This window comes from Salmo salar, chromosome ssa22 (assembly GCF_905237065.1).
Source record: "Salmo salar chromosome ssa22, Ssal_v3.1, whole genome shotgun sequence".
NCBI classification, from domain to species: Eukaryota; Metazoa; Chordata; class Actinopteri; order Salmoniformes; family Salmonidae; genus Salmo; species Salmo salar.
This window is the reverse complement of record NC_059463.1, coordinates 2,465,963-2,491,500: the sequence shown is the minus strand read 5'-3', so window position 1 is coordinate 2,491,500 and position 25,538 is coordinate 2,465,963. Positions and strand designations below refer to the sequence as shown.

At 41.4% G+C, this 25,538-nt stretch overlaps 1 protein-coding gene across 10 annotated transcripts in view; it reads left to right on the top strand.

The window, feature by feature from the left end:
* The window catches only part of LOC106582632 (chromodomain-helicase-DNA-binding protein 6), a 112,602-nt gene that overhangs the window by 72,324 nt on the left and 14,740 nt on the right, over window positions 1–25,538 (top strand). For 9 of the 10 annotated variants that reach the window (XR_001323356.2, XM_014165874.2, XM_014165873.2 and 6 more), the window contains 12 exons: window positions 10,764–10,943; window positions 11,632–11,742; window positions 15,444–15,646; window positions 20,011–20,210; window positions 22,077–22,236; window positions 22,605–22,694; window positions 22,930–23,033; window positions 23,392–23,521; window positions 23,808–23,886; window positions 23,993–24,047; window positions 24,519–24,825; window positions 25,258–25,466. Coding sequence is in view for 9 of the 10 variants with exons in the window: in XM_014165874.2 (XP_014021349.1) it covers window positions 10,764–10,943; window positions 11,632–11,742; window positions 15,444–15,646; window positions 20,011–20,210; window positions 22,077–22,236; window positions 22,605–22,694; window positions 22,930–23,033; window positions 23,392–23,521; window positions 23,808–23,886; window positions 23,993–24,047; window positions 24,519–24,825; window positions 25,258–25,466 (1,828 nt within the window). In the remaining variant the exon portion in view is untranslated. The remainder of the gene's footprint in view (window positions 1–10,763; window positions 10,944–11,631; window positions 11,743–15,443; window positions 15,647–20,010; window positions 20,211–22,076; window positions 22,237–22,604; window positions 22,695–22,929; window positions 23,034–23,391; window positions 23,522–23,807; window positions 23,887–23,992; window positions 24,048–24,518; window positions 24,826–25,257; window positions 25,467–25,538) is intronic. The other variant, XM_014165871.2, reaches the window with a different exon arrangement.

Genomic DNA, 25,538 nt, shown 5'->3' with positions numbered 1-25,538 from the left:
GAAAGCGTGTTTAGGTTCAAAGACGAAAGAAAATAAAAACATGGGGTCGACTCGTGCACGCGCCTCAGCTCATTGTCCTCTGATAGAGCACTTGCCAAAAGCGCTAATGTTTTTCAGCCAGTGGCTGGAATTACATCATTCAGCTTTTTCCCGCCTTCTGGGAGCCGTAGGAAGTGTCACGTTACAGCAAAGATCCTCAGTCTTCAATAAAGAGAGTCAAGAAGCTCAAGGAATGGTCAGAGAGGGCACTTCCTGTACAGAATCTTCTCAGGTTTTTGCCTGCCATATGAGTTCTGTTATACACAGACACCATTCAAACAGTTTTAGAAACTTTAGGGTGTTTTCTATCCAAAGCCAATAATTATATGCATATTCTAGTTTCTGGGCAGTAGTAATAACCAGATTAAATCGGGTACGTTTTTTTTATCCGGCCGTGTAAATACTGCCCCCTACCCCCAAAAGGTTAAAAGGAACCACCAGCTTTCATATGTTCTGAGCAAGGAACATTAGCTTTCTTACATGGCACATAATGCACTTTTACTTTCTTCTCCAACACTTTGTTTTTGCATTATTTAAACCAAATTGAACATGTTTCATTATTTATTTGAGGCTAAATTGATTTTATTGATGTATTATATTAATTTAAAATATGTGTTCATTCAGTATTGTTGTAATTGTCATTATTACAAATAAAAAAAATACAAATAATTAAAAAAAATAAGCCGATTAATCGACACCAGGTTTTTTTGACCCCCCCCCCCCCCCCCCAAAAAATAATCGGTATCGGCGTTGAAAAATCATAATCGGTTGACCTCTAGTTCCAAACTTCTTCCATTTTAAGAATGATGGAGGCCACTGTGTTCTTGGGGACCGTCAATGCTGCAGAAATGTTTTGGTACCCTTCCCCAGATCTGTGCCTCGACACAATCCTGTCTCGGAGCTCTACGGACAATTCCTTCAACCTCATGGCTTGATTTTTGCTCTGACATGCGTAGTCAACTGTGGGACCTTGTATAGACAGGTTTGTGCCTTTCCAAATCATGTCCGATCAATTGAATTTACCACAGGTGGACTCAAATGAAGTTGTAGAAACATCTCAAGCATGGTCAATGAAAACAGGATGCACCTGAGCTCAATTTCGACACGTATAGCAAAGGGTCTGAATACTTATGTAAATAAGGTATTTGTTTTCATACATTTGCAAAAAAATCTAAACCTGTTCGCTTTGACATTATGGGGTATTGCGTGTAGATTGCTGAGGAAAATATAATTTAGAATAAGGCTGTAACGTAACTAGGACAGGGATGCAAACTAGTCTTCTCTCTTCAGTCACGTGCTGCATTCTGTTGTTATTTGAATGTTTGGCAGAGCCTTGGATATAGCCAGTATTGCGCCAAATGGGCAGCACTCTTTTGCATACAACACCCCCCCCCCCCCCAAACTTATCTCTTCGGATCTACACGAATCATGTAGGTCACGTATTTTGAATCCAAAATAAGTGACCTATGTAATTCGTGTAGATCTGATGAGATAAGTTTTGGGGGGTGTTGTATGCAAAAGAGTGCTGCCCATTTGGTGCAATACTGGCTGTATCCAAGGCTCAGTTAGTCGTTCACATACAGAATGCAGCACGCGAATGAAGAGAGAAAAGACAGCACATTTGCTAGTTACAGCATCAGTGCGCGCTCTGGAAAGGGTTTTTGTAATGATCAATTAGCCTTTTAAAATGATAAACTTAGATTAGCTAACACAACGTGCCATTGGAACCCAGGAGTGATGGTTGCTGAGAATGGGCCTCTGTACGCCTATGTAGATAACGCCTACGTTGAAAATAGTACAGAAAGTTCGGATGCCACGTTAATCCCTTTCATGTAAACCGTTATCAACCTAGCCAACCTCCATTACTTGCAATGGGGAAAATGCCAACCAGTTTTTCAGTCGGTTAAAACTCCCTTCAATTGCCTTTAAACATCATCAAACTCATGGACTATGTAATTAGCCATGTTACCTCAATATTTTGAGTCATATTGCACTTTTGCACATTACATACCTGAATTAATAGGTAAAATGATGAGACAGAAATGTTCGTTTTCAGAACTAGTCATTCTCCAAGAATGAAGAAATGTCAAAGATCTCACTAATGTACTCCATTGACGTCACAGTCCCCCTACCGACAGTAATTATATACATTTAATGCAAAATAAAACCTCAAGTGTGTCCGTGTCCCATATACACATGGCATATGCTTGGGTACCACCTTGACATCTCTGATCTGCTTGCCTCAGTAAATTAATGCTAGAACATTGGTAGCCAGGATTAGCTATGTGCATCTAGTCTCCTAATAATTGCATAACGGTGCAAGTTAGACACGTTATCTTTCATTTGCATGTTTACATTTTTATTTTATTTAAGTTTTAACTATGCACGTCGGTTAACAACAAATTCTTATTTGCAATGACGACCTACCCCGGCCAAACCCTAACCCGGACGACGCTGGGCCAATTGTGCGCTGCCCTTTGGGAATCCTAATCACGGCCGGTTGTGATGCAGCCTGGAAACGAACCAGGGTCTGTAGTGACGCCTCTAACATTGAGATGCAGTGCCTTAGACTGCTGCGCCACTCGGTAGCCCCAAGCGTGTCTTTTTTTTGGTCCAGCCAATGTTGAGTGATCACACATGCCTCAGCACACACAGGTTACTTTGCCTGCTTGCAAATGTGTGCTAAAAGTGTGGATGTGTCATAATCAGAAATACTGTCTTAACTCACCACCAGTGAATTAGATATTTTACAGAAAACCATAGAACCACCACTGAAATATAGGCCTACACTTAGTACCTTTATATCTATCTACAAATTAACAGGATTCTTCCGCTGTCACCATAGGAGAACCCTTTTTGGTTCCAGGTAGAACCCCTTCTGTGTCTAGGTAGGAACCCAAACGTTTTCTCCTTTGGTGACAGCCAAAGAACCCTGTTGGAACCCCTTTCTCAAAGAGTGTACTCAACAAGTTTAGCCTGTTCAGTTTACACCATTTAATTCTGTACACAAACATCTACCTGGTATTCAAGATGACACGCAACATAGAATCACCAGCTTTGAAGGTTTTTGTCAACCTCTGCCCAGACTTAAATTGCAGTGTTCCAATTGCCTCCACTAGGGGTGACTAGTATCCTCAAAAGGAGACACGAGGCACCCCACATTTTAGATTTTATTTTCATACTGTATGCTCTCACTCTCATCTCCTTTGCCATCTTCTCATGTCACACACACACACACACACACACACACACACACACACACACACACACACTACTTTAGCATCTTGCTTGCATTTCTCACATTTTAGGCATCCAGTTGAGGCCTTAGATCATGTTGCATTGAGATGGGCACAGGGGTATATGTACAGTTATTGTTAGTGTGATGGCAAAGTTGTTGAACAGGAGAAGAGGATATGGTTACTTGTGGAGGGAGTAAGGGGGTGGTGGATTGAGCAGCTGCAGTGAAGCTGATTGGTTAATCTGGCTCATCACATCTTGATTAAAAGAAAGAGATTTAGTTTGACATTGCCATAGTTCAACAGCTGAAAAGCTCTCATTAACATACTCCCAGAGATAGCAATACATTCAGTATTCACTGAATGAAGTAAACTACCCATCCCCATTTACAATTGTATTCATCAATGAAATAAATTATACTGTAGCACATTCAATTTCATTATTATTGTGGACTATAGACTACTACTGGATCTACCTTGTACAATACCGTAATCATTGAATGAAGTAGCGTACCCTTCCATATTTACAACTTAATTGATCAATTAGGTAAATAATACTAGCACATAGTTACATTGTTGTAGAATAGGCTACTACTGTATCCACGCTATATTAGGATACCGTTGTGATTTTGTCAGGCATGATTTTAGGTCTTCGATCGAAGTTGCATGTTCTACTGCGTTTCCCTTCAGTGAAAAGTATTTATGCATCCCCGATTCAGTTTGACTGTGAATATGTTGGACTAGTGAGTGTGGAAAAATAAACCCATAGCTCCAGCACCCAATGGCATGTAGGGGTAATGTATTACAATGTAAAATATTTATATCCTATAGCACCACGTGTGTATTTACAATTGAATTCATCCGTTAAATAAATACGAGTTATTGTACACTAGCCTACTCCGCTATCGACACAGTAAATAATATTGCCTATGTACTTTTGACAATACATTATCAACTCGTTATGAACAAAACATTATTTTCAAATAAACCAAATGTGCCTTAACACAGTAGGCCTAAATATTTCCTAACCATATCACAACTTAAATATAGCCTACTTACTCTTTAATTGGATCAAGGACATCTTGGTTATTATTTTAATCGTCTCTAAGGAAACTATCTGGGAAGACATGCGAAAATCGCTTCTGCAGCTTGTAAAAAAATAAAATGCATGTCTGTGTCGCCGCCGAGCTCTCAAATACCGTGCTAGTCTCTCGCTCTATGAACAGTCACTGCTATCCGGAATCCTTGGGATGTCCTTACCCTAAACTGACACTAAACGTAACCATTTTACATTTATACTTGAGGAAGGACATCCCAAGGATTCCAAATAGCACGGACCCTCTGGAAAAGGCTATGAACTGCTGTATTCGATTGAAGGCACATCCCAAGGTTCCCGAATAGCACATATGAACTTCTCTATTCGACTGAAAGCTGTGGACACAACTCTTATTGGTTGTCTGATGTAGGCTACTGGGAACTGGTAACAACAGTCTGTGATTGGCTAACAACATTTTAGATCTGTATACAGCGAGATAAGATAACATACCATGCCATGAGGTGTTGAGGGAAAGACGGATACCTATAGATTGGACATCATCTTTCCTAGGCCATTAGCGATAACAGGAAATACACAAGCTGTAGGCTACACTAAGGTGGCTATGTCTGCTTGCACTGGAGAAATTGTACGTTTCTAATATTTATGGATGAGATTGAATAAATATAAACTATGCACATTATGACTTTCATTAACACGCGGTGCAGGTGTCGCGCAGACGTTAGTAAGGCGTTGGTGTCATGTCAGTCAGATGTGCAATGCTAGGCAACAGCCACACAGTGGTACGATTGCCTGGGCGTATGTTTTTTTTTTATCACCCCCCATAATAACAAAGAGGTAGGTGGGAAGACTGACCACTCCTTCATGAGCTGTAACCAAAAAACAACTGGCATTTGGGAAGTTTGAGGTGAGGGAGAAAGTATTGTTAAGTGATGGACTGATATCACATTTTTGGCCAATGCCAATATTTCCTTGCAGAAAAAATCAAATGCGATATTTACAATTTTTGCAGCCTTTTTAAGCATTCTAGTACAGTTAAATAGTTAGCACACACACATGGACGCAACGGTCTAAGGCACTGCATCTCAGTGTAAGAGGCGTCACCAATCCATGCTGTACCAATCACAGCCGGATGTGAGAGTTCTATAGGGTGGCGCACAATTGGCCCAGCGTTGTCCAGGCCGTCATTGTAAATAAAAATGTGTTCTTAACTGACTTGCCTAGTTAAATAAAGGTTACACACACACACACACTGACCAAAAAGTTATTTTGTTGGCATTTACGTATGTCCCCATTACCAGTAAAACATAATCAAAACCTATTTCTTTCACTTAATTGCTGTGCTGTTTCATTGTTCATTTGTAAAGTTTCATTCTCAACCAGGATTTCATCATACATGTCAAACAGTGAAGTTTCAGCTCTGTCTGGCCTCTCTTCCTCAGTGCTCACTGTCACGGTGTCCGTTTCCATCTTGTCTAGCTGTGTATGTAATATTTCACGAAAACCCTGTTTCTTGTCTGCATCGAAGTAGAGGTCCTTGTACATAGCATCGAGGCGACACAGTAAAGAGAATGCCACCGAGTCGCTTGTTCACAGCCTGTGTCGGCAGTTTTGTTGTGCAGGCGTTTCAATGCCATGACAGAGGGTATCACGCCTGCTGCAGGTGCAGTTGATGAGCTTATTTCTCAAGTCAGTTGTTCGAATGGAGAAAGATAGTGTGTTCATGTTTCAAACCTGTTCTCAAATGCCATTGAAATGGCAGTAGCTGTATGACAACCAGAAAATTCATGAGCATGCAATACGACTTTCTTCAGTATGAAATCCTTGACAACCCACTGTGTTAGACTCAGCATGCTCATTGGGCTGATATCTGTGGTGGCTAATTTCTGCATTACCAAATGAGGAGAGTTACAAACTTCACACACCAGTCAGTTATACTTACACTTATTATTAAAGATGTAGTTTAACTGGTGTCGTAATGAGTGGACCAAGGTGTTGCGGGAAAATGTATACTCATCTTCTTTAATTGTGAAAAGAAGGGAGACACAAACAGTCCTATCAGGTGCATAGACACTAAACAGGAGACAACTACCCACAATTCCCATTACCAAAACACCCCTATATAGGACCTTCAATCAGAGGCAACGAGGAACAGCTGCCTCCAATTGAAGGCCAAATCAATAAACTAAACATAGAACTAGAAAGACTAGACTAGAACATAGAAATATACTAACATAGAATATAAACCAAAACCCTGGAACACTCTAATCAAACACCCCTCTACAAAACACACAGCCCAACAAACCCCGAAACATTGTAAACAAATACCCCCTGCCACGTCCTGACCAAACCAATATAACAAATAACGGACGTGACAATAAGAGTTTTGCAAAAGCACTTGACTTTCAATGATGCACCATCTCTAATGAACTATTGAAAGTGACAACACAAAAGTACCAAGATCTTTTATAGCCAAGATACACCACTCTCAACCAACATGACGAACAACAGATACATAGAATGGTCACAAGGTTAAGATTTGTATGAAAGATATCTATAAAACATAGCAGACAGCAACTGCTGTGTCAACAGTTTTCATTGTATAGACCAGTGTCTGGGCCTCCTACTCCAAACTGGAACCGTCTCTAATGTTTTCCCTCTACAGTATGTGGTTCATTTTCAGAATGAGATAATTAGGTGAAAATGTGGCATTGCTTGTTAAATATTTAAGTGTCACTGGAGCCGGGCCTGGCTTAGGCTGGATGCCACTATAGAGGTGAAAGGAACACCACACACTTTCCCTCTTTCTCAATACAGTGGATAAAAAGGTGTATGCCAGGTGTACTCTGCCTGTAAGAGATCAGTTATGCCAACAAAGGGTATCATGGTCTGCTGGCACATTGAACAGATGTCCACAGGCAGAAAGTGTGCAATGTAGCTCAAAGATATTGCTTTTGTTGTGTTGAACTTGACAGTAACACTTGTGAGGGGTGATTATTCCATTTTTTTACTCAGTGAACTTTACTTTTGCACACATGTAGCCTTGTGCACTTGATCGATGTCTATGGGATGCTTGTGGGATGCTTGTTTGTTTGTGCAATTTTTTGATGTGTGTGGTCACACGCGTTCTATTATAAAGGCTGTCATAGCTAACTGCAATATTAGTGTGTTGTTTTTTTTTCTCAAGACTTGAGTGTCATTTGCAGTAAAGTCTAGGCAACAAATAACATTGGATTCCTTTGTTTACATTTTTTAGCTGTGTGGTATGTTCACATTAACCACTTTATTTTACACACAGAGACTGATCATGTACAGTCGTGGCCAAAAGTTTTGAGAGTGACACATTAATTTTCACGAAGTTTGCTGCCTCACTGTCTTCAGATATTTGTCAGATGTTACTATGGAATACTGAAGTATAATTGCAAGCATTTGATAAGTGTCAAAGGCTTTTATTGACAATTACATGAAGTTGATGCAAAGAGTCAATATTTGCAGTGTTGACCTTTCTTTTTCAAGACCTCTGCATTCCGCCCTGGCGTGCTGTCAATTAACTTCTGGGCCACATCCTGATTGATGGCAGCCCATTCTTGCATAATCAATGCTTGGAGTTTGTCAGAATTTGTGGGTTTTTGTTTGTCCACCCGCCTCTTGAGGATTGACCACAAGTTCTCAATGGGATTAAGGTCTGGGGAGTTTCCTGGCCATGGACCCAAAATATTGATGTTTTGTTCCCCGAGCCACTTATCACTTTTGCCTTATGGCAAGGTGCTCCATCATGCTGGAAAAGGCATTGTTCATCACCAAACTGTTCCTGGATGGTTGGGAGAATTTGCTCTCGGAGGATGTGTTGGTACCATTCTTTATTCATGGCTGTGTTCTTAGGCAAAATTGTGAATGAATCCACTCCCTTGGCTGAGAAGCAACCCCACACATGAATGGTCTCAGGATGCTTTACTGTTGGCATGACACAGGACTGATGGTAGCGCTCACCTTGTCTTCTCCGGACAAGCCTTTTTCCGGATGCCCCAAACAATCGGAAAGGGGATTCATCAGAGAAAATGACTTTACCCCATTCCTCAGCAGTCCAATCCCTGTACCTTTTGCAGAATATCAGTCTGTCCCTGATGTTTTTCCTGGAGAGAAGTGGCTTCTTTGCTGCCCTTCTTGACACCAGGCCATCCTCCAAAAGTCTTCACCTCACTGTGCATGCAGATGCACTCTCACCTGCCTGCTGCCATTCCTGAGCAAGCTCTGTACTGGTGGTGCCCCGATCCCGCAGCTGAATCAACTTTAGGAGACAGTCCTGGCGCTTGCTGGACTTTCTTGGGCGCCCTGAAGTCTTCTTCACAACAATTGAACCACTCTCCTTGAAGTTGTTGATGATCCGATAAATGGTTGATTTAGGTGCAATCTTAACTGGCAGCAATATCCTTGCCTGTGATGCGCGTTTTGTGCAAAGCAATGATGACGGCACGTGTTTCCTTGCAGGTAACCATGATTGACAGAGGAAGAACAATGATTCCAAGCACCACCATCCTTTTGAAGCTTCCAGTCTGTTATTCGAACTCAATCAGCATGACAGATTGATCTCCAGCCTTGTCCTTGTCAACACTCACACCTGTGTTAACGAGAGAATCACTGACATGATATCAGCTGGTCCTTTTGTGGCAGGGCTGAAATGCAGTGGAAATGTTTTCTGGGCATTCAGTTAATTTGCATGGCAAAGAGGGACTTTGCAATTAATTGCAATTCATCTGATCACTCTTCATAACATTCTGGAGTATATGCAAATTGCCATCATACAAACTGAGGCAGCAGACTGTGAAAATTAATATTTGTGTCATTCTCAAAACTTTTGGCCACGACTGTAGATCATATTCTTTGTTGTTTAATTAGTTAACCTGCATTTCCCCCTAGCAGAGATTTGTTGCATGTTTCAGTGCAACAACAAAAAAGTATCAACTTTTTGGGCCCTCACCAGTTTGCATCACTGAACAAAATGTGGAAATAGTTAAGTGGTCTGAATACTTTCTGAATGTGTTGTATGTGTATTAAACAGTGGTGTAAAAATACTTTAAAGTACTAAAGTAGTTTTTGGGGTATCTGTACTTTACTTTACTATTTATATTTTTGACAACTTTTATTTCACTACATTCCTAAATGTTGTGTACTTTTTGCTCCATACGTTTTCCCTGACACCCAAAAGTACTCGTTACATTTCGATTGCTTTGCAGGACAGGAAAATTGTCCAATTCACACACATCGAGAACATCCCGTGGTCATCCCTACTGCCTCTTATCTGGCAGACTCACTAAGCACAAATGCTTCATTTGTAAATAATGTCTGAGTGTTGGAGTGTGCCCCTGGCTATCCATAAATAAAATAAAATAAAATAAATCTGGTTTGTTTAATATAAGGAATGTGAAATTATTAATATTTTTACTTTTGATACTTAAGTCAATTTTAGCAATTAAAAGTACTTAAGTATATTTAAAACCAAATACTTTTAGACTTTTACTCAAGTAGTATTTTTCTGGGTGACTTTTACTTTTCTATTAAGTTATTTTTTACTTAAGTATGACAATTGGGTACTTTTTCCACCACTGGTATTAAAGTAGTACAAAGTTAAGTACATTTGTTGAATGCATTTGCTGTTTGTTTTTGTTGTTTCAGGTTATTTTGTGCCCAATATAGAGTAATGGTAAATCATTTGTCATTTTGGAGTCACTTTTATTGTAAATAAAATTACAATGTTTCTAAACACTTCTACATTCATGTGGATGCTACCATGATTACGGATAATCCTGAATGAATGTAGAATAATAATGAGTGAGAAAGTTAGATGCACAAATATCATACCCCCAAGACGTGCTAACCTCTCACTATTACAATTAGACTTAAAAAACTTTTTCACAATGTATTCAGGATTATCTGTAATCATGGTAGCATACACATTCATGTAGAAGTGTATAGAGATTATATTATTTATAAATAAAAATGTGTAGCTCACTTGTGTACCACCTTCACATAGTTATCTTTGAGATTTCTATGGCCATTCACACTCAGCACTGCAATCCCTTTCAATGCTTTTGTTGCCTGTTTTGCAGTACAACACAAACGGTTGTCAGTGGTCATGCTAAATATATTCCTATGAACTATCCTGGTTTTGTACACCTACACACTTTTTTTATTAAACTTTTAACTATCTAATTCAGGAAATAAATTAAGTATTCTATTCAAGGACTAAACTGAAAGTACCAGTTCCTATTCCACTTTTTGTAATTGAAAAGCATTAAGGAGTATTTGAGTTTAGTTCAGATAAATGACTGAATTGAAATGGAATTGACCCCAACCCTGATCTGTAATTGGGTCCAGCTGATCTGAGAGCTGTTGCTATGGCTGTCTAACTAATGGGGGGTCATGGTGTCCTAAAGGCGCAGCAGATGACCAAGATTGAGGTGGAGGACCTGCTGAGGAAGGGGGCGTATGGCGCACTGATGGATGAGGAGGACGAGGGCTCCAAGTTTTGCGAGGAGGACATCGACCAGATCTTGCAGCGCCGCACCCAAACTATCACCATCGAGACAGAGGGCAAGGGCTCCACCTTCGCCAAGGTTAACACTGATCCTTATATCCCTGACTTCTAACCCCTGACCCTAATATCCAGACTGTCAATATCAAGATGGTAGGCAAGGGCTTCGCCAAGGTAAACCCCAACCTTTATACCTCTGACCTCTAAACCCTGACTAATACCCAGAACATCACCATCCAGACAGAGGGCAAGGGCTCCACCTTCGCCAAGGTAAACCCTTATACATCAGACCATTAACCCCTGACCCATGTCTTGACCATCACCATCCTGACAGAGCTCCACATTTGCCAAGGGTAACTCAATTATAAACCTTACCCTTCAACCTTAGTCTTTTACTTTGCTGGATGGTGATGGTTTGAGATTTGATTACATTGTGCTCAACTACAATGAGGAAATTCAAGTTTGAGTGTCAAGGGCTTTACCTTTGCCAAGGTAAACTCTACCCCTCATTTATAGATTAAACCTTAATCCTAAAACTATCACAATCCAGGAAGTTTATAACTATCGGAAGAATGACATGTTAGCCAGTCACCACAAGTTTCAGTTTCCCCTGCTTTACACTCCGAGTGGGTGGTGAAAGGGAGATGCAACTCACCAATGTCTGATTTCACACCTTATCAGCGTTCTCAGCACATCTCAGTGTATGATACTCGCATAGATCCAGTCAGGTTGATGTGTGTGCACGCTTTTGTTTTCCTTGTCATTTCCAGGCCAGCTTTGTGTCTTCTGGAAATAGAACTGACATTTCCCTGGACGATCCCAACTTCTGGCAGAAATGGGCCAAAATAACCGAGCTGGAGATTGACTCCAAAGCAGAGAAGGTAAGGGGAAGGGAGGGGAACTAGGGAAGGGCACTATGGGGCTACCGGTTATCCCTGACCAGGGTGTAGCCGCTCCATGGTGTTGGAGGGACTCCAGAAAAAGCCAGTCCCCCATGTCCCTGCAGATCACTTCGAATGCGGGCTAGAAAAGAAGGGGAAGAGGCCTTGCGAAACAGTTTAAATATCTGGCACTCGTCACTCTGTTGAACAGATGTTGCATTAATGAGTGAGGAAAAAACGGCATGCGAAGCAGAGGGAGGAGGAGAGGCTGCAGTTGAATTAATTCTGTGTGGTGTGTATTACAGCTTGCTGTGTGTGTGTTAGTGTGCTGCGTATGTATTTTGTGCCCCAGAGAGGTGTGTGTGTGTGTGTGTGTGTACAGTTGACGTCGGAAGTTTACGTACACCTTAGCCAAATACATGTAAACTGTTTTTCACAATTCCTGACATTTAATCCTAGTAAAAATTCCCTGTTTTAGGTCAGTTAGGATCACCACTTTATTTTAAGAATGTGAAATGTCAGAATAATAGTAGAGAATTATTTTATTTTATTTTTTTCTTTCTTTCATCACATTCCCAGTGGGTCAGAAGTTTACATACACTCAATTAGTATTTGGTAGCATTTCCTTTAAATTGTTTAACTTGGGTCAAATGTTTTGGGTATCCTTCCACAAGCTTCCCACAATAAGTTGGCCCATTCCTCCTGACAGAGCTGGTGTAACTGAGTCAGGTTTGTAGCCCGCCTCGCTCGCAACCGCTTTTTAAGTTCTGCCCACAAATTGTCTTTAGGATTGAGGTCAGGGCTTTGTGATGGCCACTCCAATACCTTGACTTTGTTGTCCTTAAGCCATTTTGCCACAACTTTGGAGGTATGCTTGGGGTCATTGTCAATTTGGAAGACCCATTTGCGGCCAAGTTTTAACTTCCTGACTGTCTTGAGATGATGCTTCAATATATCCACATAATTTTCTATTTTGTGAAGTGCACCAGTCCCTCCTGCAGCAAGGCACCCCCACAATATGATGCTGCCACCCCTGCTCTTCGGCTTGCAAGCATCTCACTTTTTCCTCCTTTTTCCCTTTTCCTCCAGATGGTCATTATGGCCAAACAGTTCTATTTTTGTTTCATCAGACCAGAGGACATTTCTCCAAAAAGTACAATCTTTGTCCCCATGTGCAGTTGCAAACCGTAGTCTGGCTTTTTTATGGCGGTTTTGGAGCAGTGGCTTCTTCCTTGCTGAGCGGCCTTTGAGGTTATGTTGATATAGGACTCGTTTTACTGTGGATATAGATACTTTTGTACCTGTTTCCTCCAGCATCTTCACAAGGTCCTTTGCTATTGTTCTGGGATTGATTTGCACTTTTTGCACCAAAGTACGTTCATCTCTAGGAGACAGAACGCGTCTCCTTCCTGAGCGGTATGACGGCTGCGTGGTCCCATGGTGTTTATACATGCATACTGTTGTTTGTACAGATGAACATGGTACCTTCAGGCGTTTGGAAATTGCTCCTAAGGATGAACCAGACTTGTGGAGGTCTACAATTTTGTTTCTGATGTCTTGCTGATTTCTTTTCATTTTCCCATGATGTCAAGCAAAGAGGCACTGAGTTTGAAGGTAGGCCTTGAAACACATCCACAGGTACACCTCCAATTGACTGAAATGATATCAATTAGCCTATCAGAAGCTTCTAAAGCCATGACATCCATTTTCTGGAATATTCCAAGCTGTTTAAAGGCACAGTCAACTTAGTGTATAAACTTCTCACCCACTGGAATTGTGATACAGTGAATGATAAGTGAAATAATCTGTCTGTAAACAATTGTTGGAAAAATTACTTGTCATCCACAAAGTAGACTTCCTAACCGACTTGCCGAAACTATAGTTTGTTAACCTCTCTAGGAGAGGTGGGACGAAATCGTCCCACACTATTCAACAGCCAGTGACAAATCAGAGCGCCAAATTTAAAACCTCAAAATGTCATAATTCAAAGTTCTCAAACATAGGACTATTTTACACCATTTTATAGATACACTTCTCCTGAATCGAACCACGTTGTCCGATTTCCAAAAGCAAAACATTAGATTATGTTAGGAGAGTACATGGACACAAATAATCACACAGCCATTTTCCAAGCAAGCATATATGTCACATAAACCCAAACCACAGCTAAATGCAACACTAACCTTTGATGATCTTCATCAGATGACACTCCTAGGACATTATGTTATACAATACATGCATGTTTTGTTCAATCAAGTTCATATTTATATCAAAACCAGCTTTTTACATTAGCATGTGAACTTCAGAACTAGCATACCCACCGAAAACTTCCGGTGAATTTACTAAATTACTCACGATAAACGTTTACTAAATTACTCACGATAAACGTTGACAAAATACATAATTATTTTAAGAATTATAGATACAGAACTCCTTTATGCAATCGCAATGTCCGATTTTAAAATAGCTTTTCGGCAAAAGCACATTTTGCAATATTCTGACTACATAGCTCGGCCATCATGGCTAGCTACTTTGACACCCACCAAGTTTGGGACAACCTAAACTCAGAATTACTATTAGAAAAATTGGATTACCTTTGCTGTTCTTTGTCAGAATGCACTCCCAGGACTTCTACTTCAACAACAAATGTTGTTTTGGTTCCAAATAATCCATAGTTATAACCAAATACCGCGTTTTGTTCGTGCGTTCAGGTCACTATCCGAAGGGTAACGCGCGAGCGCATTTCGTGACAAGAAATTTCAAAATATTCCATTACAGTACTTAGAAGCATGTCAAACGCTGTTTAAAATAAATGTTTATGGTATTTTTCTCGTAAAATAGTGTTAATATTCCAACCGGGAAACGTATTCATTCAAAGGCTGAAAGAAAAAAATGGAGAAGTCTCATGAACGCGCATCTCCAGTCTCACTGTCCCCAGGCTGACCACTTACAAACTCTGCTGCGGTACTTTGTCCAGAGACAGCAGACACCTCATTCCACTTTCTGGCGGCTTTAGAGAGCCAATGGAAGCCTTAGAAAGTGTCACGTTACAGCACAGATGCTGTAATGTCGATAGAGATGCAACAGAAGGACAACAAATTGTCAGACAGGGCACTTCCTGTATAGAATCTTCTCAGGTTTTGGCCTGCCATATAAGTTCTGTTATACTCACAGACACCATTCAAACAGTTTTAGAAACTTTATAGTGTTTTCTATCCAAATCTACTAATTGTATGCATATTCTAGTTTCTGGGCAGGAGTAGTAACCAGATTATATCAGGTACGTTTTTTATCTGGCCATGAAAATACTGCCCCCTATACCACAACAGGTTAACAAGAAATGTGTGGAGTGGTTGAAAAACGAGTTTTAATGACTCCAACCTAAGTGTATGTAATCTTCCGATTTCAACTGTATGGGTTACACTGTACTGTATGTTAGTAATATACGTTTTTTGGGGGCCTGAGAATGTGGTGTTAGCAGTGTGTGTACACACTGTATAGGCCTATACACTTATGTATAGGCCTACATCTTGACTTTTCTGCTCATGGTTTTGTTTGGCATCATTACACAGTATGGCATGTGTTTGGGGTGTGTGTGCTGTGCATGGGTTCATATAATGTCTGTATGGCTAGATGAACTGTGTGTCCATAAAACCTGCAGTAAAGCCTGAATATGAAATACCACCCCCTCTCCCTCACAGGAGAGCCTGGTGATTGATACGCCTCGTGTGAGGAAGCAGACGCGTCACTACAACTCGTTCGAAGACGACGAGCTGATGGAGTTCTCTGAGCTGGACAGCGACTCAGAAGAGAGGCCCTGTCGCACCCGCCGCTTCAGCGAGAGGAACAGACGCTACCTCCGCGCCGAATGCTTCCGCGTCGAGAAGAACCTGCTCATATTCGGGTTATTTTATCACATCTAACATTCCCCAGTCACACTTTCATTGTGTCTTACTGTAATAATTATTGTGAAATGTAAGTGCTCTCTCACTGGCTTAAGTACTCTCAAATTGTACTTTAGTAAGCACTTTTACTGGCTACTGCGGAGTTAGTGGGCCAGTGTTTCCCAATCATCTCCTTGAGTAACCCTCAGTCAGTACCATTTATTTGACATATTCCGGGACTAGCACAACTGATTCAATTGGTCAACTAATCACCAAGCCCCTCATTAGTTGAATCAGGCATGCTAGTTGTGGAATACATCAAATACAGTCCCTGCCAAATATATTGGCACCCCTGCATTTTTTTTAAAGGCCCAGTGCAGTCAAAAACGTGATTTTCGTGTGTTTTATCTGTTTTTACAGCTCTTTTATTGTAAGAGCTGTTAGTTAGAAAAGACCACCTGAAATTTCAGCCTGTTTTGGTGGGATGGAGTTTTGACCAATAGAAAAGAGGGTTCCAAACCACTCTGCCAATAACGGGTCGTTTTAATGTTTTTCCCCGCCCCACTCAGACCACATCCAGACAGTCTTAGCAAAGTTCTTGCTCGAGAATTGTTTTTGTTTCTTTTAGACCATTTTAATTGAAAAGAATCACGGTAAGGTACTTAATTGTTACCCAGAAATAATTTGATATGGAGATCAAAATGGCTACATTGGACCTTTTTAAAGAATCCCCTATTTCTTCTAAAATAAGTTGAAAAAACATTTGGTCTCCACACCTTGTTAGGGGATTTTAAACATCGCAGAAACAATTGTATTTTATTTTACCTTAAGTTTAAAAAATATATATATATATATTTAGAAAAATAAAGAAATGGGAAAAATGATTGGCACCCTGAAGCTAGTACACAGCCTTTGCCCAAGATATTTGCAAACAAACACTTCTTGTAGCCATCAATGAGTGTGCTGCAATTTGGCCCACTCTTCAGCATCAAACTGCTGTAATTCTTCTATGTTTGAGGGGTTCCCTCCACCAACTGCTGTTTTCAGATCTGTCCATAGCATTGGTGGTCGGTGCTGTTTAAGATGAGGGAGGACGATTATTATTTTTAATGAGAATGGCCTTATTTCTATTACAGCATATTGGATGACTGTCATTCATATTCCATTCACCAAGCTCAATGTAACATCAACAGGTTTAGGCTCCTACAGGATACTGAAATTGTCCCTATACCCATTATGAGGTTGCTACAACCTAGCCTATGAATGAAATTTTAGAACATAGGTGCAAATGTCGAAATGTGTGAAATTAAGTTGACAGAAAGTGACACATTCAATAACACCTTGCACACTCTTGCCTGCATATAGCTGATCTAGGGCGTAATCATTAGTCCAATAGTTGCAAACGAGTTTCTATTGTACAAATTCAGGTATGTTTTTACCCGCTTCGTTCCGTTTGCTTCTGTTTTAAGAAACATTTTTAAACAGAATCGGTGGAATGAATACACCCCGGATCACACGCAAACTTTCATAGCAGTCATACAAACAGCATGATCACTTTGATCGTTGTAGCTATAATTCCTTCTCGCGTCTACGAGTTCTCCTCTCACCTTTTTCCCTTCACTTGCAGACTTCAGTGCACATCAACGGTCTGTGGGCCAGGCGAAAATACCTTTCTAAGCCAAACCTTCATATCATAACCGCTAACCACTACACACAGCCTACATAGTTGTCACCATAGTCTACATAGCTACTAGAACTAACGCGTTAGTAAACCCTTGTCGTGTCTTTGGCTATGCCGGATTAAGTGACATGACATGCTAACCTATAAAATTCTTTCTCTAATTAATATTACCTGATTAAGCTAATCATGTAAATGTAATTAACTAGAAAGTCAGGGCACCACGGAAGAACGTTTATAGAGCCGTTATCTTCCGAATAAACTCTTAAAATACTTAGTAATACTTTACATCGGTAGCAGTCAATATTAACCCTTATCTTATTTTCAGTCTCATAATGAAAGTTGTAAATTCTTGGCTATCTTCACGAACCCTGGCTAACAAGTTGAATCAGCAATACAAAATTGGGTTTAATTATTTATTTACTAAATACCTAAACTTATCACACAGAATTACAAATACACCGAATACATATGATGTCATACAAAAACGTCCTGGTGGACGGAACCTGTATCATGGCTGGTTACACAAAGGAAAGGGGTTGGGCTTGAATGAAAGAGCGGGAAGATTTAGGAACAAAGAAACAGCAGCTATGCTATCGTAAATACATTATCTTATGCATTCTAAATTACCGCCCATTTGGAAAAGGAAAATGCAATAAATATTTACTCTGAGCTGCGCTTCGGTAGATTGGTCGTAGATGCTGGCCGGGTTGGCCAACAGATCTTCCTGTACTCGGAAGAATGTCTCTGGTGGTAAATTGGATACGTGGTGGTATCTTCGTCCGTCTGTTAGACTGGATCCGTCGTCCGTCCTTTCCTAGCCCACGTCTACAGCGGCCGCTGCTAACTCAACGGCTAGGAAGTATCACTTCTGTAGTGAATAACCTCAAAGTTCATACCATTCGCCACCAAAGCTCACGCCGAGGTTGGCTTAGTTCTGTACTTGACCTGTGTGTCCTTCTAATGTAGAGGCTGCAGACCTCACGTACTGGAACAACCTGGTTATCTTTTCATCAAAGGCTTATATAGTGGAGAGGGGGGAAGGATGTGTTTCATCGTTTATAACCCCTCCTCTTCACAGGGGTGGGCCACTGATCAAGCAGGGCACTTTCCTTATGAAAACCCAATTCTCTCATTTGGAAGCTAAAATTACATTTAATCTCCTAACAAACAATTCCAATATCAAACATTTCAATTGCATAACAATTCCATGTTACTCTGATAACTAGAGGGTGTATACTTTCTCAGGTGCAGTTTATGTCGTCCTGTCATCAGTCATAATGTCTCAGATAACAACGAACTGACATCCATACTCATTACGTTCCAAAGCATATTTCCAACTGGTTTTATTACCAAAATATGGTTCCTTTTCCCCATTTGTTTGATGTTCCCTGACTCTCTATATTTAACAGGACAGCAGTCCTTCAGGACAGCAGTCCTTCAGTAGGGTCAGAGAGGGGAAGGGAGAAAGGTATTTATGGGGGGGGGGTCATAAACCTTACCCACAGGCCAACGTCATGACACCCTCTACAATCTTGCAGTACAGTCAGCAAGCAGTTTAGCAGTTACACCTGCAGGCCCCCAAGCTTACCTTGGAAGAGTTCCTGTGTTGGAAAGCCAGCTAGCTAACATAGCATCCCTCTCTGTTTGAGCCGGATGCTTGAGTAGACTAAACTAGCTGCTTTCGCTAGCTAAGTGAAAGTAAAATAAGAAATACAACGAAATAAAGCTGCTGCTCTCTTGCTTCATTTTTTAAGAAATTAATTTGTTCAAAACTGTTCAACACTTGTCTTTCTCTCTTTTGAGTCAACTCCTCACCAGCATTATCAAACCTCCCCATGTTTGATTGTAGGGAGAGGGTGTTATTTTCATTGAATGCTTCATTTGGTCATCGACAGCTGATCTGTATTGCCAAAGATCTCTAATTATGTTTCATTGGTCCACATACATTTTTTCCCCTGGATTTAGGCTTGTTTAGGTGTGTTTTGAGAAGTTCAATCAGGATTTATTTTCTCCTTTATTTGTGGGTTCTTCCTATAACCAACAACCAAATTTAAGCTTTCAAAGAAATGAACACCCTCCCTACAATCAAACATGGGGAAGTTCGATAATGCTGTGGGGTTGCTTTGCTGCTTCTCGTACTGGGGGCCTTGAACGTCTGCAAGACCTCATGATATCTGCAGATTATAAATGTTTTTTGGAGTGCAATGTTCAGCCCAGTGTCCAAAAACTAGGTCTCTGTTCAAAGTTGGTCTTCCAGCAGGACAAAACAAACTAAACACACATCAGAAGCACCCATGAATGGTTCAAGATGAACCAGCGAAGAGTCCAGATCTGAATCACATCCATAACCTATGGCGAGAGCTGAAAACAGCAGTTGGAGGGCACCCCTCAAACATTGACGAATTAGAGCAGTTTGCTGCTTAAAAGTGGGCCAAAAACGCAGGCTCTGCAGCCAAGTACTAGCTCCAGGGTGCCAGTAATTTTGCCCATTTGTCTTTATTTTCAAAAGTAAAATTGTAAGCAGAAGAAATATGGAATTCTTTAAGAAAAGTGCAAGGGTGCCAGTATGTTTGGCTGCAACTGTATGTGGCACTGGCTGGGGGTATTCAAGGAGTTTTACTGTATCCCGGCGACTCTGACACTTTTTTGTGGTGTATCTGTGCTCATGCCACCCGCTCCATCTCTCTGCGTGTGTCCACACAGCTGGGGTCGCTGGAAGGACATCCTGACCCACGGGCGCTTCAAGTGGCAACTGGCTGAGCGTGACATGGAGGTGCTGTGCCGGGCACTGCTGGTCTACTGCGTGCGTCACTACATGGGCGATGACAAGATCAAGAGCTTTATCTGGGACCTCATCACACCTGCCAAGGATGGCCATAAACAAGACCTGCAGAACCATTCTGGTGAGAGATTCAGTTACATCCCCTACAAACAAGCTGTCATTCACTCATATGGCCGTGGGAGGAAAGAGGACTGGCAAAATGGTTATGTTGACAACACTCAAATTAACCTCTATGGGCTAGGTGGGACGCAAGCGTCCCACCCGTGGTGCACTACATCAACAGCAGGTGCATTTCAAGAGCGGCAAATTTGAATCCAAATAAATGTCAAAATTCAAAATTTTTTGAAAAAAACAACTATTTTACACCATTTGAAAGATAAACATCTCCTTAATCTAACCACGTTTTACGATTTCAAAAAGGTTTTACGGCGAAAGCATAAATTTAGAGTATGTTAGGACAGTACATTTACAAGAGTTGTGTGTAATGTTTTGTCAATTCAAAGACAGGGTCACCAAAACCATAAAACCAGCTAAAATGATGCACTAACCTTTTACAATCTCCATCAGATGACACTCCTAGGACATTATGTTAGACAATGCATGCATTTTTAGTTCTATCAAGTTCATATTTATATCCAAAAACAGCGTTTTACTATGGCATTGATGTTGAGGAAATCGTTTCCCTCCAATAACCGGCAGTCAAGTCAGCACCACAAATTAAATAATTAAAATTAGAAAACATTGGTAAAATATTATATTGTCATTTAAAGAATTATAGATTTACATCTCTTGAACGCAATCAACTTGCCAGATTTAAAAATAACCTTACTGGGAAATCACACTTTGCAATAATCTGAGCACTGCGCCCAGAAAAATACGCGTTGCGATACAGACTAGCCGTCATGTTGGGGAGATCTAAAATCGAAAATACTATGTAAATAATCCATTACCTTTGATTCTCTTCATCAGATGTCACTTCCAGGTATCACAGGTCCATAACGAATGTAGTTTTGTTCAAAAAAGCTCATCATTTATGTCCAAAAATCTCCGTCTTGTTAGCACATGATCTAAGCCCGCCGGACTTCACTTCATGAACGAGGGGAAAAAATATATTTACGTTCGTTCAAACATGTCAAACGTTGTATAGCATAAATCATTAGGGCCTTTTTTAACCAGAACATGAATAATATTCAAGGTGGACGAATGCATTCTCTTTTATAACGTATTGGAACGAGGGTACCCAACATGAACTCGCGCGCCAGGTGTCTAATGGGCCATCATCGTTCCATGGCTCTTGTTCGGTCAGATCTCCCTCCAGAAGACTCAAAACACTTTGTAAAGGCTGGTGACATCTAGTGGAAGCAATAGGAAGTGCCAAAATATTCCTCAGCCCCTGTGTTTTTCAATGGCATAGGTTTAAAGGTAATACAACACATCAGGTATCCACTTCCTGTCAGAAAATGTCTCAGGGTTTTGCCTGCCAAATGAGTTCTGTTATACTCACAGACACCATTCAAACAGTTTTAGAAAATTTAGGGTGTTTTCTATCCATATATAATAAGTATATGCATATTCTAGTTACTGGGTAGGATTAGTAACCAGATTAAATCGGGTACATTTTTTTATCCAGCCGTGCAAATACTGCCCCTTAGCCCCAACAGGTTAATAAACAAGGTCTGAAAAGCAACTCGTAGTGCCAGAGTTTCTCATAGTGGTCTATAAAGCAGATTCCTGACTAAATGGCCCCTGGGGGCTTGAATCCTTGCTCAGCATCTTGTACTACATCTTGTATCGACTCTTATCTATCCCTTAAGCAATCCTCACCTTTTTGTTAATTTGAGTTATTTGATGACTCCAAATAACTGTAGCCATAGCTCCAACTCTGATCCCCAAATATGTGCTTTAATGTGGACTGGTGTGCTACTGATGATTGCTTGATGTAAGATGATTGCTTGGTATTGCTCAAACCCTACCTTTCCTCAAGCAGGCCTGTCGGCCCCAGTGCCCAGGGGACGCAAGGGTAAGAAGCTAAAGAACCAGCTGAGCGTGCCCGAGATGAAGCATGCAGACTGGCTTGTCAACTGCAACCCAGAGGTAGTGCTACAGGATGACAGCTACAAGAAACACCTCAAGCAGCACTGCAACAAGTGAGTCCCCCATTTCTCACAATTCACCTTCAGCTGTTGGTGAACCTCGTCATGTTCTCCTCCGACTAATAGGATTCCTAAGGTTGCTAAATCTACAAAGTCTAGCTTGAAAAGAAACATACAAAATCAAGATTTGTTTGAAATTATAATTTGAAGTGCTGAAGCCAAGGGAGTTTTATGCTAGATTTACTTTTTGTGCTAGATTTACTTAGCATTTGCTCCTTTAAGTTTTATGTTTTAGCTTTGTATGTTTTATCTCTTCCTGAAAAAACGTGTGCAAACTTTGCAACTGGTAAAAAAAGTTGCTGTGTCCAATAACAGAACGATGAGTGGTCCATGTGTTGTGTTATGTGTCATGTTGTGCCAAGGGTACTTCTGAGGGTGAGGATGCTGTACTACCTCAAGGCTGAGGTCCTGGGAGAAACTGCTGCACAGTCCCTGGAGGGCATTCCTGCCAGGTAAGAGTGGGCACCATGAGGGCACCCATTAATCATGCCACTTACTATATACACTGATGAACTTGTTGATAGGGCTAGTTCCTTGAACCCAGATGATGCCTATTCCTGTACTCAAAAACACTTTCATTGCAGATTCTCCATTGAGCATGCTTTTTAATCCAGAAGTAGGACAATCTTGTCCGGGAAACCAGCCCAAAGTAAATGGCTGATTTGTTTGTGTGTGTAATCTGTGCAGTAAACTGGAGGTGGCACTGCCTGATATTGACTACATCGAGATCCCAGCAGGCTGGTGGGATGCAGAGGCGGATAAGTCTCTCCTCTTAGGAGTGCACAAACACGGTAATCCTTTAGTCTAGTGTCTCCTGCTTATCAAGGCCCTAATTTTGTCAATTTCAAAGGATCTTATATCAACCTTGGTCCTAGAGAATTTCAGGGTGTGCAAGTTTGGATCCAGCACTAAAACACCTGAATCAACTAATCCAAGTCCTGATGATCAGTCGATTAGCTGAGTCAGGTTTTAAGCCTGTAGCTCGCTCTGTAAATCTTGGATCAGGATTGGTAATTACTGGCCTACCGTATATCAGTCATTGATTAATTGATTATACATTTTAAATTGATAGTACATTTAAGTCTAAAGCCACTTCCATCATCACCTTCTGCGCACAGTAACCCTGGCTCCTGGTGTGTGTGTCCTTAGGGTATGAGCGATACAATGCCATGCGGGCCGACTCAGAGCTATGCTTCTTGGAGCGGGTGGGCATGCCTGACGTCACGGCACTCTCAGCCGAGCAGAGTGGAGGAGAGGTGGTGGCTGACCTCACTGACAGGCAAGAAACCACCCCCACCTTACCGTAGGGCACAAGTCTGATTTTAAAGGATTGACCCCAAAAAACAGCATACAGTAATATGAACATCCACAGTACCAAATCTCAGGTGCTGTTTACAAATATGAATGTCAACCAATGCCTTTAAGCCCCAAAATTGAATGTATCAGCAATACCTCGATCTAGTTCCCCTCAATATATATTCATAAATCCTGGGTGGTCATGCTGAGTCTGGTGATGGAGAAAGTGATTTAACTTTGTGGTCTTTATCTTGATTGTTAATGTTCAGTGCTTGCAAAAGTGATGATGTGAAAGACGATCCTGAATGCAATCCGGAGGAGGGAGGAGTGGAAAAGGTTGATAATAAGGTATGCACTCTCGAGTGACTTGGCTAAATGAAAATGAAGGATTCAATTATTTAATATCTAAAAAGGTTGAGTTGTGATGATGTATCATCTATTTTTGCTCCAAAAGGATGAAACCAGCTCCAGTAATGATGCAATGGATAAGCATGACAGTGTTGGTCAAGGTGAGTGTTCATCTGCCTTTCAACTTGCATTTTTGCATAAAACACCTTACAAACTGGAGAATCTGTGAGTGCATATAGATTATAGTGGTTTTACCAACTCCAAGTTCCACCTAGTTCATTTTCTGCAAGTGTTCTTGTGGGTTATTCTACCAGGTAGGTAATGTAATTTTGTCAAAAATATATTTTTCACCTAATTGTAAGAATTTGTCATGAAAAGCATATGAAGGCCCTGAGCCACAGGGCCTTCCCTGTGGCTCAGTTGGTAGAGCATGGTGTTTGCAATGCCAGCATGGTGTGTGCAACTCCAGGGTTGTGGGTTCGATTCCCACAGGGGGCCAGTACAAAAACAAAATGCATGATATGAAATGTATGCATTCACTACTGTAAGTCGCTCTGGATAAGTGCGTCTGCTAAATGACTAAAATGTAAATGTAAATTGACAAGCATAGATCTGATGCTGTTACTTTGCAGACACACTCTCAGTGGAGATGGTCCAGGAGAGCTTTGGCCAGGAGGGCATGGAGCTAAAGGGTCGCCCTCTGTGGCCGGCCGGCCCTGCCCTTACGGCCAGGCTACGTCGCCTCATCACGGCCTACCAGCGCTTCATGCGGCGCGAGCCACTGCGCCATGACTTCCTGCTACCTGAAGGGTTAGGGGCAGGCCTGGGGACGATGTCCTGGCAGCTGGGGGAGGAGATTAGGCGTTGCACGGTGGCCGCCGCCGAACCTGACCCTCTCTTCCTGGAGTGGCAGAGAAGGTGGGTGATGTCAGAGCAAAGGTGGGTGATGTCATTGATCCCCTACGTTATGTGCTGCTCGGTCCCGTTCCCTTTCGGTTCCTAGCTCCTTACCCCCCTCTATGTTCACCGGCATGGTTATATCAATACGAGGATGTCTCCTGCTAGCTCTCCAATAAGCCATTTACCTTTCACAAAACATATCCTTCAAGATCTGTGAACACCTGCTAGGCTAGAGGAAGAATTTGACTGGTTCATTATCTATGCCCCTAAAAGATGGTGCATTTCAAAGACCTAATGTAAAATTATTTGGATTAAGACATTTGACTTCAATGGGGAAATGTCTTACTGGAACCAGACTGCTTTTGTGTATGATACCCACAACTGACTTGTGGCTTCCGTGTACTGCAGTCACATGTCAGTGCATGCTCCCCTGATCAAAGATTAATGGTAGGCCTGTGTTTTTGTGAGCAGGTGGACACGGCGTGAGCAAGCAGATTTTTACCGCACCGTGTCGTCATTCGGTGTGGTGTACGACCCGGAGAAGAAAACATTCGACTGGATTCCTTTCCGCTCCTTTGCCCGGTTGGAGAGGAAGACCGACGAGAGCCTGGAGAGATACTTCAGTAGCTTTGTGTCCATGTGCCGCACCGCCTGCAGATTGCCCCCCAGGAAGGACGAAGGTAACGACTCAACAGGAAGCAAAGCAAGAGAGCTTGCCCTTAAAGGTGCAAAAAGAAGGGAATAACCGGAAA